At 38.1% G+C, this 21,086-nt stretch overlaps 1 protein-coding gene across 1 annotated transcript in view; it reads right to left on the bottom strand.

Moving 5' to 3' along the window:
* Positions 1–646: 646 nt before the first annotated feature.
* Positions 647–21,086, bottom strand: part of LOC127412694 (eukaryotic translation initiation factor 4 gamma 2-like) — a 30,373-nt gene continuing 9,933 nt past the window's right edge. Inside the window, exons 3-20 of the mRNA XM_051649272.1 lie at positions 19,702–19,827; positions 19,482–19,584; positions 19,226–19,357; positions 19,057–19,123; positions 18,811–18,962; positions 18,137–18,247; positions 17,873–18,055; positions 8,699–8,837; positions 8,462–8,598; positions 8,267–8,374; positions 7,512–7,640; positions 7,321–7,425; positions 7,027–7,242; positions 6,679–6,937; positions 4,408–4,612; positions 3,444–3,652; positions 1,689–1,810; positions 647–1,586 (exon numbers count right to left, since the gene is read on the bottom strand). Coding sequence (XP_051505232.1) covers positions 1,521–1,586; positions 1,689–1,810; positions 3,444–3,652; positions 4,408–4,612; positions 6,679–6,937; positions 7,027–7,242; positions 7,321–7,425; positions 7,512–7,640; positions 8,267–8,374; positions 8,462–8,598; positions 8,699–8,837; positions 17,873–18,055; positions 18,137–18,247; positions 18,811–18,894 — 2,073 coding nt within the window. The 5' untranslated portion in view covers positions 18,895–18,962; positions 19,057–19,123; positions 19,226–19,357; positions 19,482–19,584; positions 19,702–19,827 and the 3' untranslated portion in view covers positions 647–1,520. The remainder of the gene's footprint in view (positions 1,587–1,688; positions 1,811–3,443; positions 3,653–4,407; positions 4,613–6,678; positions 6,938–7,026; positions 7,243–7,320; positions 7,426–7,511; positions 7,641–8,266; positions 8,375–8,461; positions 8,599–8,698; positions 8,838–17,872; positions 18,056–18,136; positions 18,248–18,810; positions 18,963–19,056; positions 19,124–19,225; positions 19,358–19,481; positions 19,585–19,701; positions 19,828–21,086) is intronic.

The following is a 21,086-nucleotide window of genomic DNA, read 5'->3' as shown; positions in this document are numbered from 1 at the left end:
TGACAATTTTTCTTTACAATTAAGGATTTTAAGAATGGTTTCTGTTCATTGGTGAATGAGGAACCTTTTATTGTAAAGGTTATTACAAAGAAGCTGCAGAAATCCAGATTACGGTCGTAAATTTATTGCTAGCCAGTTTACTTAAAATTTTTGTTTTTAAAGTGCAAATTAAATTTACACTTTTAAATAAGTAACATTTGAAAACATGTGAAAAGACCAAATTTAAGCAAACAAATATGAATGCACTTAAAGGCTTGTTTTAAACATGAAGACCAGATTAAAAAGACGCATTTTGACCATAAAAATAAATTTGATAAAAAAAAAAATTGCACATTAACAATGCACCAATACGCTTCTCAAAATATTTGAATATTCTATTAAAGTTTAGTCCATTAGTTTGATACAGGTTTGTCATTTTGCACATTATCATTCAATAAAAAAAAAAACATTGACTGAAATTAAATGTCATTCATTAAAATTAAGTCCATTTAAAGGTACTAGAAAATAAAACAAGCACTGTTCATTCTTCAAGATTTAAACTCTAAATTGGTGGAGAATCGTCTGGCAATAAAAACATAAATGTTTAATGAAATTACTAATACTCCCCATATATGCATGCCCAAGCACACATTAAATAAAGGCCAAATAAATGCTGGTGTGTAACTTTATTGAAAGCAACAGTGGTACACTGAACATTCAGAGCTCTTACACCTTTACAGTAACACTTTTAAATAGCAAGTCATTGTACAGGATGCCACACGAGTGAGTCACCATTTGTCCTAGCTATTGCTAAAGTGTTGTTTTCCCCTCATGATTCAATAAATATCTTGAATATCCATATTAGACATAATGGGAAAGCACACTGTTAGGTTATAAAAACAATGATTTGTAAATTGAACATTCATACCAATTTTTCATCTTGTTTCAACTTTATTTTACCAATTAAAAATGTAAAAAAAAAAATCTAATTTCTGTTTGGATCAAATCATTGCATCTAAACAGGCCATGTTTGCCAGTCCCTGAACATGCTGTGAATAAAATAAAATTCAAGTATCAGCTCATCAAATCGAGGTGTGGGACATTCACGGGTTGGGGAAAAGGAAAAGGCAGCATCATTTCATCTCTCCCACATGTCTTTGTTCATATAGTTACAAAAGACAGGAGGGAAATTTAAAAATACTGAATTTAGAGCATGAAGTCTTACAATCAGATAATGAGCGGAAAGTAAACAATTTTTTCCCTGTTTCACAGACTCGAGCACCTCTGGAGTAGTCATTTTGAAGGACCCGATTACACTACTACTGCAACAGTGAGGTATAAACAAAAGCAACAACTAAAAGTGTTATGGTAACCAATGATTACAATTGAGGATTCTCTGTAACAAACAAAAAATAATATTTTGCAGCAACTTAATGACACGGAGCAAAAAGTGCATTTCTATTGTTTTGTGCTGAAATGAACAGCAAAAGGCCCTTGCAAATACATGTTGTTAAAAGCAAAAAAATATATATATTGGTTCTTTAGTCAGCTTCTTCCTCAGACTCCTCCTCTTCTGCCGTCTCCAGCCAGGTGAGCCACTGGTTGACCTAAATAATGAAGAAAATAAAATTCTCACGTAAATGGCGTGTCTTCCAAGGAAAAGGTGAATCATTGTTTACTGCATTAAACTGCATCACTGTGCATATTACCTGGAACAAGGCTTTTCCTTTCCCTGGAAATTCCTGGGTAATATCTTCTTTCCATGCTAGGAAGGCCTCTTCTTCAATTATCTCCATATCGTAAAAGTTAACAAAGTAGCGTAGTAACATTCCTAAAGAGATAAGGGAAGATTAAAACAGGAAAACAAGCATTTTCTCTAATTAACTAAATTTCTTTATCAGTAAACAAACTTCAGGTTCCCACATCTTTTGACTTTTCCAGTCTTTCCTAATTTTTGGAGAAATCACAGAAAAGGACATAAAAATAATTTTTAATGAGACTTCTCTTTTGTGAGTGCACTTTCTAGCAAATGAAATAGTCTTAGTATTTAAGAGCATAAATAGAAAAACATGCACTATAGAAATTTCCAAGACCAAAGATCTTATAGATCCTTTAATGTCAGATGGGCCGAGAGAAATCAATTATCAAAATATTAATAACTACAGTCTTAAACACAAAATAGGTATCGTTCAGAAGCTCTACTTACAATGCATGTAGGCATTTTGACAATTTAAAGACAAATAAAGTGTTCCATTTTGATTATTAATAAATTTAAACTGTACATATTATTGTAATCGGTAAAATCATCAAACTCAAATAGCCATGTATCATATTGTTGGAAAGCTCTCAAAGACTAGAATACAACTAGCCTATTTGTTTTATTCACAGACAAAAATATAACAAGTAATAGCCAGGTATATGTCTCTGACATTGTTTCATGTGAACACGTGTTGCTTATATGCCGCATTTCCACATATAACTCCATGAAAAATAAACGGAACATAAAAGATCACATTCCATTACTTAAAGGCAGCAATTAGCTTTGAAAACGAGCCTGAACAAGCTAATCGGATGCAAAGATCATTAGATAATTCACACAAAGCACAATGTGCACACAGCATTAGGCAATCTGGCTGAAAACACGTTGGCCTTCCGGGATCAGATGACGTCATCGGAAATGTAGCGTTATAGAATGCTAAACCAATCGGATTGGGTTCAGATTGGTGCAAAAAGTCATCCATAATTGGGCAGAGAGACGTGATTGATGACTGTAATATATGGCCACCATGAGATGGCGCCAAGTACATAACACAGACTCAATGACTAAAATGGCACAGAATGGATCTCATTCTGTGAAATCTCATTACTAATTACTTTTGGACACTAGGATAACTTATTTTTGTAATGCTATAACTGTTGATTGCTTCGTCGTATCAGCACAAAATTTTAACTCTGTTGATATGATTGTGATTTTGTTTGTGATTTCAGTCTCTTAGGCCGAGTCTCAGAATTGATCAATCTATCATTATTTACGTTTTCTTAAATTATACCAAACACTTGACCCTCTTTTTTTTTTTTCTGTTTTGTTTCAAGCCTTTACATTTTGTGTATGCCACTGAAACAGGAAATCTTTAAAAACACCCTCAGAGCTAAAATGGTTAATTTCCATGACTTTTACAAGCCTGGAAAATCACAATTTTAAAATTCCCTTTTATTTCCTCTCATTACTTACATTTCTATCTTAGTAAATAAAACTCCAGCAGTCACACACCTTTTGACCAATGATTTTCCATAATTTTTCTCTTTTATAATTATTGGGATAAGGACTTTTAAGATCATTTTACAGAGAATGAACAAAGAGAAATATTTAGACTTCTTGATATCAACATCTTTTCCATGACTGTGGGAACCCAGAAGCTCAGATAGGATTTGTCAGTTTTACTGCATTTGTTTTTTAGACATACCTTTGGGAAAAGCATGGGCATTGCAGTGGACTTGCAGCGCATACAGCGAACTGACTTGCAGTTCCACGTGATCATGCAGGAACTTTTGCATCACCGGTTTGAAGGCAAGCAGCAGCTGATTCTCCTGGTCGAGCTGTTCTTTCGTTGGTGCAGATAATTGGTCTTCTTCCTCAGTGGAATACATCTCGTGGAAAATGTACTGCAAAAAGCTACAATTGTTTGGGGGAAATGGTTTAGGTTTATTAAAAGAACAGATGTGTATATCTTTCTTCTGCACAAAACAAAGTTTTTTTTGAGAATATCTCAGCTCTGTAAGCCCACACAATGCAAGTGAATTGTGACCAAAACTTTTAATATCCAAAAAGCACATAAGTAATCCATATGACTCCAGTGGTTCAATCCATGTCTTCTGAAGTGATCCAGTTGGTTTTGGGTGAGAACAGACCAAAATGTAATTAACTTTTTGTTGTACATCTTGCCATTGCAGTCTCTAGGCACAATCATGATTTCAAGCTTGATTACACTTCCTGGTGCTTGACGCATGCGCAAAGTGCAAGATGGCGCTAGGAAGTGTAATAGAGCTTGAAATCTGGCCACTGCAGTCTCCTTGGCGATCATGTTATAAATTAGTTACTTTTTGGTCTGTTCTCACCCAAAACCAATTGGATCACTTCAGAAGACATGGATTAAACCACTGGAGTCGTATGGACTTCTTTAAAGCTCTAAAAAGCACATAAAAGGCAGCATAAAAGATTGTCACCATTCACTTGCATTGTATGGACCTACAGAGCTGAGATATTCTTCTAAAAATCTTTGTGTTCTGCAGAAAAAGTCACATATCTGGGATGGAATGATGGTACGTAAATGAGAGAATTTTCATTTTTGGTTTAACTATTTCTTTCAAGAGGTAGACATGTGAAAGCACTTATTTTGAATGTTGCAGACAGCCAGTCCACGTCCATACCTGGTTATCAGGATGTTAACAAAACCCTTATCGGTGTGCAGTTTTGGAGAAATGTTGTCCTTGATCCACTTGTAGATGGTTTGCGGGGCTGGATCAGCTTTAATTTGCTTCAGCAGTTCCTTCTCCAGCTTCATAAGGGGAAATAAAAAGCTCAGGCCCTTCCCCTCCAGAATCTCCAACATGCGGTCCTTATTCTGATCAATTTCTGTGGGCAAAGGCAGGGATATGGCAAGTGAACAACTGTCCATACGTTAAAAAAAAAAAAAAAAAAAAAATTATATATATATATCACACAACACAAAAAACTAACACCTGATACCAACTTTTCCTACAGGTTATTGCATTTAGATTTAACAATACTACATTTTTCTAAATGCATTAAATAAAATTCTAAATACAAAACAAAAATCCTTTATTATGAAGATGACTTTTTGGCCATGCCCCAGTCCCATTTCCATCTCTTTAATGTATTAGCATATTATGTACATTGATTAAATTAAATTAGAGAATCTAATTCGAGAATCTTTCGATTTTAGTTGAGAATGCATTAAAGACGAAGTTGTGCCCCCAGGTTATGAATCAACTTGGTTACCACTCTATAGAGTTTAACAGTCTGGTTCCAGAAGTAAAAATCCCATTAACTTTTTCCATAGACAAATTGATTTAAACCTTTTAACACCAACCTAACGTGAGCTCCGAGGTCGTTCATCGATAGTATAGGGCCTTAAAGCCATTAGTCCACATTATTTCAAATTCATTGTTTTAATTGTTTAATAGCATAATTCCTGGCGAACAACTACACTACCCATGGTCCAGCACAGACAGATCCACCAATGAAAGACCCGCAGCCAAACAAGTTAAGCAGCGAGCTGAACTTGAGGAAAATACATACAAATACTTCCAGAACCCAGACAGCGGTAAAAGTGGGTGGGCACCGTTTTGCTCCATTATATTTCCCATTAAGTACGGTTTTCTGGAAATTAAGTAAAAAATTAAGCCGCTTAGCAGCATGTCAAGATGTCATGCAGTATTTGGCCTCGTTTTAAACAGAAGCACCTGCTTTTAAAGCCACGATCCGTTTATAAACTGTGACTATGCTGTATATGAAAAAAAAACAGCTTTAGGTTTGACAGTGCGCAAACTCATGAGTGGTGAAAAAGTCATAGCAGATGTTCCAGATGTATAATTTATATTGATTTGTTTGTTGTATTCAAAGCTTTAAGTGTTTAAGCTTAGTGACCCTTTCAAGTGATTTTAATAAAGAAAAATGTAGAAAATTTTACCGAACAATTTGGGGAAATTAGCTTCAGAAAAGGTGACTTTGGCTGAAAAGTGAGTGGTTTGCATGCGTGCTGACACAATGTTGGACACAACGTCTGGTGAAAATATTAACGATGCGTCAGCAACCCCTTCAGTCGATGCCACAAGCGTACAGCAAGATGCCATGGAGGTTTAAATGTTCCGGAATCTTGCAGAAACCTAATTCTCGACTACAGCGTTGTATTCCGCACACTGGCAAAAGCAGTCTGCGATATTCCCGTTTCACGTGACCGCATTTAGAAGCTTCTCATTTCAGAATCACATTAAAACAGCCTTGCATTGCCATCTTGTGGTGAGAAGGACACCAGGATTATGTGAATCTCAAATTGTAGGGAAACACTGGACATATTTGACTTCACTTTGGCAGCAAAACGATTTTGTGCTATGAAAAACAGAGGAACATTCACTGACTGAATGTTTTTACTATGAGTGTGATGAAACATTGTGTGCATATGAGGAGTTGTTTTTGACAACGGTCTAGAGTTTGTTAGAACAATATCGTGATGGGACAAAATATTCACACTGGTTGCATGAAGTACTTTGTAAAGCAAAACACTGCGTATAGGCTACTTAAAACGCTATTACCATCTCTATAAATTATGCTTTCATATGTCTGAAGCAAGCATATGCATTTTGGTTTGCAGCGTGTTCGACCAGCTGATATCATTAAGTTCTAAATCACGTAAAACGAGTTACTTCGGACTCAAGTTGCAGGAGTAAATGGATTATTCAAATTGAACACAAGATGCTATTTATTTTCTAATACATTTATCATATGATTGTCAGGAGAGGACAATGTTAAATGTCAACCCTGTTATTTTGTATAGTACACAATAGACAAAAATAAAAATAAACTAAAACAGCTCTCTAATAGGCATCTTGTAGTTTCATTAAATGTCAAATTCAACTAAACAAAATCAAAAAAAAATTTTTTTTATTCTGACAAAATACCTGGAAGCATCTTCTGCATGTTGACCTTGCTCTGTTGGAACAGGTCAGTCAGCCACTCCCGATCTTTCAGTTTGGCCATCTGCTGCAAGCAGAGGAGGAAAAGAGGGAAATGGGTGCCGTTCTCCAGAGGGTGGGCCAACTCTGCCATGCTCACTAGGTCAGCAATGATTGCCCGGGCAGCAAACTGAGCCAGGTAGGACTTCACCAAGGGAATGTCCACCTCGATCTTGGGACACTGGTCCAGAACATTAAGGAACGCCTGTGAAATGGGTAATACGATAAGATTTGATGAGTCCCAATTTGAGCAAAGATGCATCAGGGTGACTTTGAGCCAAAACGTGCAAGCACCTGCATGAAGTTTTCCCCAGTGACCAGTCCCTCCATACGGAGCGTGTTGATCAGAGTGCTGACATGCTCGCGGTCGTCATCTGGACTCACCAGTGAGCAAATGATCATCTTACTCAACATCTCAGGCAGGAAGTGTTTAGGAGCTCTCATCTCCCTCACTCCGTTCACTGCATCATTCATGTTCTTGCTGCTCAGGTAAGTCGTCACAACCGTTTCCTAAAAGACAATTCTTGATGAGCGCCAAGTCACTCCAACACAAGTAATGGATTTTATGAAACACTGAGTGGTACGCACAGTCATCTTAAGCAGTTCCTCTTTAGCTGGAGGTGGTTTCTTACTAGTCTTCTGTGGCTTCTCCTGGATGGGAGGCGGGTTGGTTTTCAGGCCAAGCTGCGGTGGCTGCACAGAAACAGTAGTATAAAATGCCATTTAAAACTAAAGGAAAGCTTCTTGTGTTCCTATATGAAAAATATAGTACTGCTTACCTGTCCCAGTGGTGGAGTGGATGTGCGTGGAGGCTGAGCACTGGGAGGAATCATGGTAGGTATCTGTGGCTGCAACTTTGGCATTTGGTTTTTGTTCAGAATAAATGACTGAGCCGGTCTCAGGCTTATCTGAAAGATGAAGGGAGAATTTTTTTATTCTGGCAACTTTAATTTAAAATTTTATTTACCCCTCCCCCTTTCCATTATTTTTTTGGTGGTCATGTGTTAATGCGTTTATCTCTGTTTTTGCAGCTTGTATTCAATAAATGCCCTATTCCCTTTGGAATATGGAAGTTGTGAGCTTTTAAAGTTACACTATTTTAGGCAAAAATGGGACAATACAAATCACCAATTTTATGTGCTTTGACAGTGCAACACAAAAGCTGTGCTCTGCAATCGGTTAAAAAGCATTCAAAGCCGGTTTTGGTTAATAATGATCTGATGGATGAACTCGCACCTCATTTGGACTCATTCATTTAATAACGCAGCATGTGAGACGACATGCCGGTGTTATGGACATCACAATCACTGATATTTACGTAGTCACTGTCACTATGGTTTCATATGTTATACTTTGAGCTTGACTTCGGTTGTTCGTTCATATGGACAGTATTCAAGCCGCTATTGTAAACTGTTGTATGCACAGGACATTTCAAGACTCACACCTGTAAGTAAATGCGGTTGTCAATCCCAAACACTGACTGTGTGAACGTAGCGCAAATATGTTCAGTATGCGAACTGAAAACCGTTTATACCTCATCAGCATTGAGCTGTCCTTTCTTAATAAAACGTGGCGGCATATCCTTGGACTGAGCTTGCTGTTGAGATGAATGAGTCTGGTTCTGGAAAAGCAGATTCTGCCCCTTTTAAAAAACGATACACATTAATCTATGTAATTCAGGCAATTTCAATGGCTTAAAAAGTAAAATCCTCAGGCAGTTGGTATTTACCTGGTTAGATTTCATGAAAGGCTGGGGTGCAGGGGCCATGTGCCCACCATGTCCATTAAAAAGCGGGTTTGTACGACGGCCCATGGTAGGGGAATATCTGTCCTGAATGACCCCAGGGCCAGTACCAATCCCACTACCTGCAACCAAACAAAAGTTCATACATCTGGTAATGAACCATAGGGCAATTTAAGTCATGCACCACCTGGTCCACAAATGTCAATGCACTTCAGGACATACCTGGCATCTGCCCAAACATATCCGCTAATCCCCCAAGAGTCTCTCGATCAGGTTTAATTCTCGTTGGCAAGAAAGGGTTTTCTTGAAAGAAGTCGGTCCTCATTCCTTGAGTCATTGGTGGAATAAAAACACCCAAATCCTGCAAAGAAAGAAAATGCAGATGAAAGTCTATGGGGATAAATAAAATTAAAAAAAAAAAAAAAAAAAAAAAAAAAAAGTTTAATTAAGATGGGTTCACCCAACCACAATCAGATGACTTTTAGGCGGCGCTTACAAAACATTCCCCCGTTGAGAAAAAAAAAAAGCTACATGGCGCACAAAACTGAACAGAATTCAAGGGTCTTGACACGTTCTTAAAAGTTGGACTTTCTTTAAGGGGCTGTTCATAAATGCATTTTGCATCCGTCTGTGTGCAATTGATATATACGTATGTGTATATATGTATATGTATATATCAATTTTATTTTTCCAGAATTCCATGTTTTAAGTTTCATTTAATTTCATCATCAAAATGGTGTCTAATCAAGTTCATTCTTAAAACTTTCAAAAACTAAGTAAAAAAGAACAATTACTTTAACATACCATTGCATTTTTACAAACTTTTCAGTACAACAGCACTCTTGCTTGTGATATATTGCTTAACTTGTATTATTAATTTACTATTATTGTTCTTATTAGGCTTTTACTACAGTGTATTACATTTTACTATACAGTTGTAAAATAGATCTTGCAATTTCTTTTCATGCGTGTAGCTTTTATTTTGAATCTTGCTTATATTTTGACAGGTGGTTTTGGTGGAAGCTTCACTACTTCTGATGGATAAACACTCCACTACATGGCCCAGTGTGATCATTTAAGCGCCAATGCTGTGATTTAACTATATAAATAGTCTACATATGCTGTGAGGTTCAGTGGATTAGTGCTCCGGCTCATACAACACAAATTATTCTCCATGTCTTGAGTTTACAGTGTACGAGCGGTCTGCTTCACACATTCAATTAAAGCACACAGCTCATGCAGACAAGGGCTGTGTCTCGTTTGAAAGGATGCCTCCTCTGGAGGTTGCATTTGTCTGCCACATACGTCAGAGGCGGTCTCGTTTCAGAAAAGCGAGTAGGACACTTCGAATGCAGCCTTCTGAAAAAAATTACGCCAATTTGGCCGTAAACATGATGTTCAAACGCAAGGAATGTTAATTCCCAAGTTGAAGCACCTCAGTAGATGGGTGCAGAGTATATAATATATAATTATATTACTATATAATTAAAATAAAGTATAAGACTAAAAGTACACCTGTAAAATCTATTTTCTTTTCTCTTTACATCATTATATCTCTCCTAAAATGTACCTCATACATTTCCTTCCAAAGGGAATTTGTTACCTTCTCACTCAAAGCACTGGCGCTTATTAAAGAGTGGCGTGCTGTCATAGCAACCGTGTTACGTTACGTTTGTCCTACGAAGGCAGTCTCGTTTAAATGAGACTTGTTTAAAGGAGGATGCTCGGTATACCGCAGCCTTCAAAGGATGTGTCCTACCTAGCATGCAGCCTTCCAAATAAGACAGCCAAAGATTTCAGCCTTTCACAGTTTCATAATTACACAAGGACAGATCACGATTTTTTTTTATCAAGGTCTTTTTATTGATAAAAGAAAAATGTAACAGATGTATCATAACTCTTGTACTTAGAGAGAGAGAGAGAGAGAGAGAGAGAGAGAGAGAGAGAGAGAGAGAGAGAGAGAGGAAAAAAAAGGCGATAACATCAGACTGGGATCTGCTTAAGTTAGCATCCTGACTAATTACTCCAAATACTGCGGTAGACATTGTTGGAGCAATCGATTGACCAAACATTTGTAGGGCTTTACTGGTTGTTTAGATCAGTGTTACTATCAGAAATAATTAATTATTTCTGTAGTTATTAATCAATATTTAAATTAATTAATTGTATCTAACTCATTAAAACCTCATATGGGACTCCAGTAAATGTAGTGTGCCAGGTTTAGGAGCAAGTTTGGTTATTAGCAATAATTAATAATTATCAAAGATAATTATTAATTATTAAAATCAATAGAACATTGATGAGAATCAATGTTAGCTTTTTTAATCCTTTAAATCAACAGTTATCAAAGATAATCGTTAATTGTTAACGTCGATGAAACATTAAAATTAACACTCTTATTGATCATTCAAATTCAATCAAAGATAATTATCAATTATCAAAAATCAACAGAATATTAACAAGGATTAACATTGACGGGGCACCACCCTGGAATCAGGACTAATAACCGAATATTAAAACGGTCTCAATATTAGATTGTTTTCTTAGGAAAATCGGCATCCAAAGAAAATCGATTTTCGGGAAAAAAAAACAAAAACAATGAAGGTTTGAATCCGAGCACTGACATCCCGTCAGCGTGACACAGGCGTATGCAAAACAAACCAAAACACGTCTCTTTGTAATATAAACGAAGTTTATTTATGCAGTAATATCAATTAATAATTAATACAATGCAGTCAATGAACTTCCGACTTACAACTACAAACTAAACAGTGATATGATTAGATATGGAAATCAAAATAATCCTATAACACATAAGGTGTGTGTGTGACAGTGTGTGTGTGTCAGTGTGGTTAGTGAGAGAGAGAGAGAGAGATGATTAAGTGACAGCCCGAAAGCTGATTTCGCGATAGCTGGAGATAAAGCAGCCGTGTTCATCACTCAGAGACGCGGTTTTACGAGCAGGGCTCGTAAAAGTCCCTTGTTATTTGACTCTTTAATGGATGAACTCAGTTGCTGTCTCACCCGCGATGGCGAAAATGCACAACAGTCCAATTTGGTTGGACCACAATACAGCAAAACAAATTCGTGATAATTAATACCCTGAGTATTAATAATTAGCGGACATGGCGGTCTGTAAACTGTACAAGCAAAAACCTTGAAACACAAGAATAACACACTATAATATTCTGTCTCTGCCCAGACGTAAACCTCTTACTTGAATCGCATGAGGACACAGGTAGAATGTGTTTTCCTCCATCCTTTAACTTTGACCCGGTTCCTTGAGGCTCGGGTGATGACGGGGGCAGTTTCCTCGCGCTGTCGGCGGGCGGTACGGCTGTTGATTCTCGGCGGGCTGGCGGAGAACTCAGACATGTCGACTTGATTGAAGATGGAAGAGAAATCTTTAATCTCTTCACTTCTGTAGGCCAACGGATGAAGATGCGAATTGCTCGGCGGTCTCCTTCGGATCCGTTAGAGTGTTCGGTTGAACACAGATTAATCTCAACTCGTCCAGCGAGATGGAGATTGTATGGCTACAGTTTCAAGTCGGACATTACTTCCTTAAGCCACGAGGTTGCACCAGAGAGCAGCAAAAAGCTACGTCCGTATTCGGTGAACGAAGTCGCTGGAAGCCACTTTGGAAGCATTTCAGAATTATTTGAAGTCCTGATGATGTCATGTTTGAGGGATGTTCTGTTGTGTGCCTCATCCAATAGGAGTTGAGCGCTCGATCCTTTAGTGAGCAAGGCTTCATGGATCTGTAGTCTGTTTTGGACTCCCTTTGTTTGATTTTGGTGCGATTTTTATCAGTAAAATTTACGACTTAGGAGGGGGCTTGAGGAATGTTTTTATGACTGTTAGGCCTGCCTTTGTCTTCTATCTGAATACATGAGGCCCAACACATTTTAGAAAACATCTCAAAAGATCGAACCCCAGTAGTTTAATAGCTTCGGACATGACCAGAACATATGATATAAAGTGGCTGCCGATTGTTTGCATCAGTCACATGTAGGATCAAGATCGCTCCTGATCTTAGCCAATCTAGCCTTAGACCAATGGAGGCGATGTATAATTTTGAACTGAATATCCGTTTGCCCAAGACTGATGGAGGATGAATATATTCTTTGGATTGCTAAGTGCCATGCATAATCTAATATTTGCGCTTACATTTCTTTTTCCCATTTTTGTTTTAAAGAGTCTAAACTGCGATATTAAGAAGTTCATAAATTTTATGCTCCAGAACAGAGTCTACGAGAGATTGGGTAGGGCAAGAGGGGAAGCAACTGGAATGAGAGGTCACAAAGCTTCGAAGTTGTAAATATCTATAGAAGTGTGTCTTAGGGATAGCAAATTTCTGAACCAACTGCTCAAACGAGGCAAATGCTCCTTCCATATAGAGGTCATATAGTGACATGATGCTGTTTTAGACCATATATCAAATGCTGCATCTATTATGGATGGGGTGAACATATGGTTTTTCCATTACTGGTGTGGCAAATGGAAGGTTAAGTGCAAAATGATGCCTGAATTGGTACCAAATCTTAATAGAGTGCAACACAACTGGACAGGATGTGAAACTAGACACAGAATGTGCCAATAGCAGCTTAGTACATAATACTGATAAAGGGTTGAAATGAATGGATGTTCTTTCCATTATTGCCCAGCTGGCTGTAGTATCTTTTATCCAGTAGAGTATTGCCCTAATATTCGCTGACCAGCAATAATAAAAAAAAAAATTGGAAGTGCCATACCCCCGAATTTGCGAGGTCTTCGTAATATTCTGTCCGTTACCCTGGGGCGCTTTTTATTCCAGACAAAATTTGTAATCTGAGCATTTAGATTATTAAAAAGAGACTTGGTGAGAAAGACTGGAAGACACTGGAAAAGATAAAAATTTGGGCAAAACACTTTAATCCTTCTGCCTAGGGAGAGACACAAGGAGTTCCATCTTTCAAAATCCTGTTTTATATGAGACAGAAGAGGCTGGTAGTTAGCTTTGTAAAGATATTTGTAATTGTGTGTAATCCAAACCCCCAAATATTTGAGTTTAGTAGCAATCTTGAAAGGGATTGGGGAGAGGGAAATATTTGGAATTGCGGTCCCAATTGATATTAATTCACTTTGACAATTGACTTTATAGCCGGATAGCTGGCCAAATTCATTGAGTAGATCTACTAAGTTTGGAAGACTTGAGGATGGGTCACAAAAATATACAGTAACATATTGTCAGCATAAAGTGATACTTTATGCTAAGTTTCCCCTCCACACACCCTTGATATTGGTGGATGTCCTCAAGGCTATGGCAAGTGGTTCGACTGCCACAGCAAAAAGAAGTGGGGATAAAAGGACATCCCTGTCTTGTGCCGCGCTGTAATTCAAAGAAGGGTGATGTTATTGTTAGCACAGCAGCCATTGGGGATGCATAGAGGATTTCAATCCATGATATAAATTTAGGACCAAAACCAAAGAGTCTAGAAAAGAAAATCCCATTTGAACCAATCAAATGCTTTTTCAGCATCTAGCGATAGGACCACTTCTGAGGTACTGGATGCAGAAGAGCCATAAATGACATTTGCAAGACATCTAATTTAAAAGAAAGAGTATCGGTTCTTAATAAAAAAAAAAAAAAAAAAAAAAAAAAGAGTTTGGTCAGGCGAGATAACCAATGCGAGGATTCCCTCCATTTGCCGAGCCAGGACTTTTGCTAGGATTTTAGCATCAGTATTCAAAAGTGAGATCGGGCCATATAAGCTACATTCAAGAGGATCTTTGTCCTTTTTTAAAATTAAAGAGATGACGCATGCTTGACGCATAGTTTGAGGTAAAGATTGAGATAGATGAGATTCTTCAAAAACTGATAGTAATAATGGGGAAAGTTGAGTATAGAATTTAAACAATTCAGAGGGGTATCCATCTGGACCTGGACATTTACCATTCTGCATACTTCTGACTGCTGAATTTATCTCAGGGATCGTAATTGACAAATCCAGGTCAGCAGCTATTTCTGGGTCTATGGATGGAACATTTAATTATTTTTTTTTAAATCATCTAGAGCTAATAAACTAGAAGGCAGGCTTGAGGAATATAACGATTGATAAAATCTATGAAAATATGAATTAATCTCTGCATTGTCTGTATGCTTCAAGGCTTGGGCATCACGTATCTCAGATATAACCTGATGAGCTGTTTTTTGACGCAGTTGAAGAGCTAAGAGTTTTCCAGCTTTTGCTCCGTGCTAAAAAAAAATACACTGCAATTTGGAGACAAGATATTCTGCGTGTTTAGTTGTCAAGGTTGTATTCAGTTTGTAACAACAGATGCTGTTTAAGTATTGCTGGTGATGGTGAGTAACTAATCAAGCTCCAAAATCTGATCCGTCAACTGCAGGAGTCAATCACTCCTATCTTTTCTCTAGCTTGCAAAGAACGAGATGATTTGACCACTTAAGTATGCATTCAGTGCCTCACAAGGATTCTATCTCAGATGCAACATAGTTCACAAACACTTCGTCTGAGAGAAGAGTTGGATTATGCCTCCAAGGACGATAACTCAGCTGTTTGGCGTGGATATGTAACATTACGGTCAGTGGGCTATTGTCCGATATGACTATAGCTTCGTAATTGCATTCTATAACCGATGAAAGGAGGCTTGTCCATAAATATGTAATTTATTTGTGAATATGAGTTATGTACCAGGGTGAAAATAGAATAGCCTCGGGCAGTAAGATTACGAAATCGCCATACATCAGCTATTCCATATGCTTTGAGGAAATACTGAATAGTATGTGCCGACTTGGAGGCAGGAACAATCCTGGGTGAGCTACAGTCTAAGACAGGAGAAAGGACACAGTTGAAATCACCTCCAAGGGTCAGACTCCATGCTTGTTGCGACAAATGGTGTATTCTTACTAATTATTATAGCCGCCCCTCTAGCATTTGATTGAAAATTAGAATGGTAAGCCTGGCCTACCCATCCTCCCTTAAGTCAACTGTGATCTCCTGAAGAAATGCAATGTCGGTCCTAAGGCGTTTCAAGTGAGTAAATATCTTTGTGTTTTACAGGATGATTGAGAGATTTAACATTCCAACTCACCAATTTAACTGAGCAACCATTTGCCTGAAATGAAGTATTAACGTTGATCATGTGGAGCTGAGAACAGTGATGTGTTACATAAGCATCTCCTGATGTACACGGAGTTTGATATTAGTACACACAGATATGGAAAAACTAGTCTGGCATTTCCCCTACCCTTGTCATCAAGATGAACATGATGAACCAGGAACCCCTTACAGATGTATCCACACATGTGCTTATTTGGGTAACATCTACACTAATCCAAGTTGAGCTCCCACCCAATTTGTCTTAAATGAAACCGCAATATATAACAATAACCCCAGTTTTTCATAAACTTAAAGACTAAGTAGTAGCCTCATTAGATTAGGCAACAAGAGCAAGTGAGTGTTTTTAAATCCAGTATATTTTGCCCTCACGCTTCTATTGACCGATAGGCATCTAGCCTGCAACTGATAGGATACCTAGATTCACTTGCAGTTTCAAATCAGATTAATTTGAGACTTAAAATATTTAAGTCTTATTGCTAACTTGGAAATCTTCCGTCCGCTTAAATATAGTTAGTTTTATGTCTTTGCTATCCAAACATAAAATAAATCTGAATATTCACCCACTGATGTATTAGGTACACTGTTTTATACAAAGTCTATACTTTAGATGGGAGTGAGAGAATAGCTTCCTATCTTTCCTTTTAAAGGTCTAAAATAAACATTACATTGGATCGGAATAACCTTTAAGACGAAAACAAACGCAGTTAAATAGAGTAATTAATATAACATAACACCGTCTTTGTAGGTAATTGTGAACATCCCACCGGATTTGTATTAGAGACTAACAGAATGTTGACGTCCTCAATTATGCCCCGTTTTCTCCTGCCGTGATGATGTGCTTGTTAACTAAGCCTTGGCTTTGTCCGGGTCCAGGAATTTATGTCTGTACCGTAGTGAGTAATACGCAATCGAGAAGGAAACCGTATGCCGTATCGGATGCCTCGTTGCTCTCGCAGTAATTTCCTGACATCTGTGAATGCGGCTCGTGCCTTGGCGACACTGGCAGTATAGTCTGGGAAGATGGCGATGGGATCATCCTTGAACCTGAGTGGAGCTTGATTACATGGTTGACGTAAAACCTCAATAGTCCTGATAGTAGTGCAGCTTTGCTACAATTACACATGGTTTACCACCATGGGTCCTTGGCCTTCGGCTGTGATGAGAGCGGTTCACAATAATGTCTTTATCCAGTTTAAGCACCTCTGACAGCAGCCTAGAAATTGACTCAGTGGAGGCGGATCCAGGCCCCTCTGAAACCCCCAAAATCCGAATGTTGCATCTCCGCATCCTTCCTTCCATGTCCTCACATTTATCTCGTAGCTCCATTAGCTCAACCTTCAAGGTGGTCACGGTACTTTGTAGTTCTCAGTCCATGTTGACATGCCGCTCTCCATGTCCTTAATTGTAGCCTTCATTTGATCAATCTGTCCACGTTAGCGCCGTGTTATTGGCTTGCTCCGTTCTGACTGCCTAGAGCTCACTTTTTAGGTAGATAAAATCTTCTGTGAGGGAATTCTTAAGTTCTGTCCTTATAACAGAGGAGATGTCTGCTTTTAAGGCCAATAGGATCTGGGATTTTAAATCTTCCATATCCGTTTCACCTGGGTCCGTGTTGGGAGGAGTCAACAGTTGAACTCTGCATCGAAGGTGTTGGGCCTGGAGTTAAAGGATCCGCTGTATTTGTATTTTCGAAGATTAGAAGCCATTACTCTAAATGAAAATAGCCATCACTTTCGCTGGGTGTATGAGTATATTTTGTGATGTTTTGATAATTTACAAAAAAAGCACCGATTCAATAACGATATAAAATAGATTAGGCAGGAGCTCAGCCGGACACGTTCTACTCCATCACCTGCTCTCTAGTGCCCCTAAACCGATATATCACGATTTTAATTTGATTAATTCCGCATTTGTTTAAAAAGGAGTAACCAAGAACACGCGAGCATTTGAAAGCTGTCGTGTGTCAGTCTGGCAGGGTGCGGGTATCGGATCGAGTCTGTGCTTGGTACTACCGATTCTGGAGAACCGCTGGTATCGTTACATATTTTTTTTTTATTTTAGAACCGACTTGGTATCGAAGTACCTGTACTTTTGACAACAACAGTATGGCTGTAGCATCAGTGCTTTAAAGGGGGATGAAATTAGTTTTACAGTGTAAACCAACAGCCAATGAAGAGAGAGAAAAAACAAAAAACAAAACAAAATGACAAACATGTCTGCCTCACTAATCGAATAGTTGACCGTTGTGACCCATTTCTATTAGGGGTTTTACCTTTACTGCATCCTGACGGATCTGGTTGATAGTCTTCGGTCCATTATCAATAAAAGCTTTCCGAGGTACCCAGTTGTTCTCGCGCAACTCCACTGTATCCTGAAGCAGGAAACGAATCCTAGCAGGCAATTCCTTGTTGTTCATTAAGGATCGCATACGGCCAAAGTACTGACCCATTAAAGACTGCAAAAGAAGGGGGTGTTAGGAAATACCATTGTGCCTGAATGCATTAAAAATCCCAATAGCAGTCTTAAAGCAGCTTACCTTGGCTTTCTCATGATCAAGTCTCGGCCCCACAGTTCTCATTATCTGACAGAGGCACTCCAAATCCTCCCCCATATCCTTGAGTTGGACTCTTTTCTTCTTTTCCAGAAGCTTTAACAATTAAACATTAGGATGGCCATTGAGTAATTACCATAAAGACAATATTTTTATGCATGATGTAGGCCTGAGCGGTATGACTGTGTATATACACACACCAGTAAAAAGCAACCAGTAGAGATTGTTATACTGCTTATAACACGGCATATGTATTTACACGTTTGAAAGTGAATAGATCAATCAGAACTGATCATCGTTTTGTTGGTTTTGCGTCCAGATTTTTACTCAAATCAAGTGTTACATTATGTGAAACCATTTTAAGCTGATACCAGACTTTATTATTCATATGAAGTATAACTACTGCAATATAAAATTATCCATACTGTATGCCAGTGGTTCCCAACCCTGTTCCTGGAGGCCCACCAACACTGCACATTTTGTATATCTCCCTTTTCTGACACACCCAGTTCAGGTCTTGGAGTCTCCAGTAGGTTTTGATTAGGGAGATATCCAAAAAGTGTAGTGTTGGGGGGCCTCCAGGAATAGGGTTAGGAACCACTGCTCTATACGATTTTGGTCGTACCACCCTCCCTTAGTTGGATGTATTAATAACTCACTGTTTTGATGCATTTATGAAGAATAGACTCATGAATGAGATCAAGTTTGCCGAGTTCTCCAATGAATTTGATGTTGCCCAGCATTTTGATCTTAGCAATGGCACGTTGCTCTTCCTCCTCAGAGGTAAGAGGGCTGTCATTTTTATCATAGACTAATAAAAAGAGAAGAGAAAAGCACACGAGTAAACATCTAGCAATTTGTAACAGTCAAATTAATTTCATTAGCATATTTCACAGTCTACTTACGGTCAACATTTCTGGTGCGGTTTTCAAATTCATCTTGAAGCTTGGATATCAGAAGTCTCCTGAATGTCTGTAAGAATAAGATACAAGAACACATTAAATCTAGACACCAAATATTATATAATTGTGCTTTTTGTGAATGAACAACTGAAACTCTTAGTTGCAATCTTACAGTGCTCTGCTTTTGTGATAATTGGATCTCTGTTGATGGGCCATCAAAGTTTGGAGCATCCTCTGCCAAACGCAGACATAGCTGAGCATATAGCGAGCTATACTTGGGCTCTTCGAGGGCTTTGTCTACAATCTGGTTGATGAGAGTGCGCACAGAAAAAAAAAATTAAAAAAAATGAACATTTGACACACTAAAGTGTTTTTTTCCGAGTAAGCAGCAAGCAAATGTCTGCATGAACACTGAACAAAATCCTCACCAGCAAGATGATTCCTTTAAGGACGAGCTTTGAATCTACGCCCACATTCAGGAGCTCAAGGCATAGCTTGTCAAACTTCTCAGGGGTCAGTTTATTCAGTATGCTACACACACACAGAAAACACAGCTTCTATTTTCAGTCTTATTCACTCAAATCCAAAACCGCTAAATTGAACTACCAAGTTGAAAGTTAAATTAACTAGTAAGCTTAAAGACCTTACCCTCTCACTTTCCTGAAGATTGCATCATGTCGTTCTTTTTCATTGGAGGAGTTGACATCTCGTCTAGTGCTTCGTGAAGGAACCCATCTCTGAATGCTAGGCCCTGGGGTTTTCCCCAGGAACTCGCTATAAAACATTTTTATGAAACTTCTTTTTAAAAAGCAACATAAGAGACACTTTATGTATAGGCCTTTGTGACCTACTAATGTCAGTGACTAAGGACAGTTCACCCAAAAATGGTTACTTAAATACTGATCCTTTTCTCACCCACACCCATCATATTGCTTCTGAAGATATGGATTTAACCACTGGAGTCATATGGATTACTGTTATGCCGCCATTGTGCATTTCGGACCTTCAAAGTTCTGGCCACCATTAATTTGCATTGTATGGACCTACAGAGCGGATACATTCTTCTCAAAATCTTTGTGTTTGTGCGAAAAGAAAGCCATGCATCTGGGATGGCATAAATGAGGGTGAGTAAATGAGAGGAAAAAAATAATTTGGTGAACTATCCCTTTAAATATTTTAATACCCGTGTTTTATTACGTGACTTTTGACACACAAAAACAGTCAACATGAAATCAAAATGGACCTCACTTTTTTTTTATTTTTTTTTTTTTTTAAAATGGGGATTCCAGGTCTTTATAAAATGAAAATGTACTAAGAGGTGGAGCAAGTTAAACACCTTTCATTTTAGGATGACATCACCAATCCCTTACAAATCTGGTATGTAACACCCACTTTATCAATTCTTTATCAATTTACAACAAAAGTCAATTAAGTAAATTAGTCAAGACTATCATTAATACGATATGGCTGAATTACATCTGTTAATATTAATATTTGTGCATACGTCCATTTATGTATCCAAACTCCATCTTCCCAAAATAGTATCCGAGATTAGAATAAGGGGGTCGTGTTCAGAATGGTAGACTATCATACAACTCTGGCATGCATAGATATTACAAAAGCAGTAAGAGTAGTATGCCATTCCAAACTCGCCTAGGGTGTTCCAAATCAAAGTACGCTGAAATGAGTGTCCCAAAGTTGCCTGGATGGTCTACTATTTCCAGCAGATTTTCAAAGTGTGGATCAGTGAACACTTTTTCGGATAATACTGGCCACAATCCCTTGCTTGAAGAGTAGTTTGGCCATTTGCTTCAGAACTACAATTGTCATGTATAAAACAAGGCGGTGAGACCATCAGTTCGTCACGCTTTATACAACATAAAACGTTACACAAGTTTGGTTGAACGCTGTTAAGAGAAACTTTTGTTCTCGCTGTAGGACAAAGACGCTGATTTGCTCATTAAATCGCAAACGGTCAAGCGGCTCCATTTACAATGATCATAAAAGGCTACGAGAGATTAGTAATCCTCATT

Source organism: Myxocyprinus asiaticus, chromosome 2, assembly GCF_019703515.2.
Source record: "Myxocyprinus asiaticus isolate MX2 ecotype Aquarium Trade chromosome 2, UBuf_Myxa_2, whole genome shotgun sequence".
Taxonomy (NCBI): domain Eukaryota; kingdom Metazoa; phylum Chordata; class Actinopteri; order Cypriniformes; family Catostomidae; genus Myxocyprinus; species Myxocyprinus asiaticus.
The sequence above is the reverse complement of the archived record's forward strand: the minus strand, read 5'-3'. Positions and strand labels throughout refer to the sequence as shown.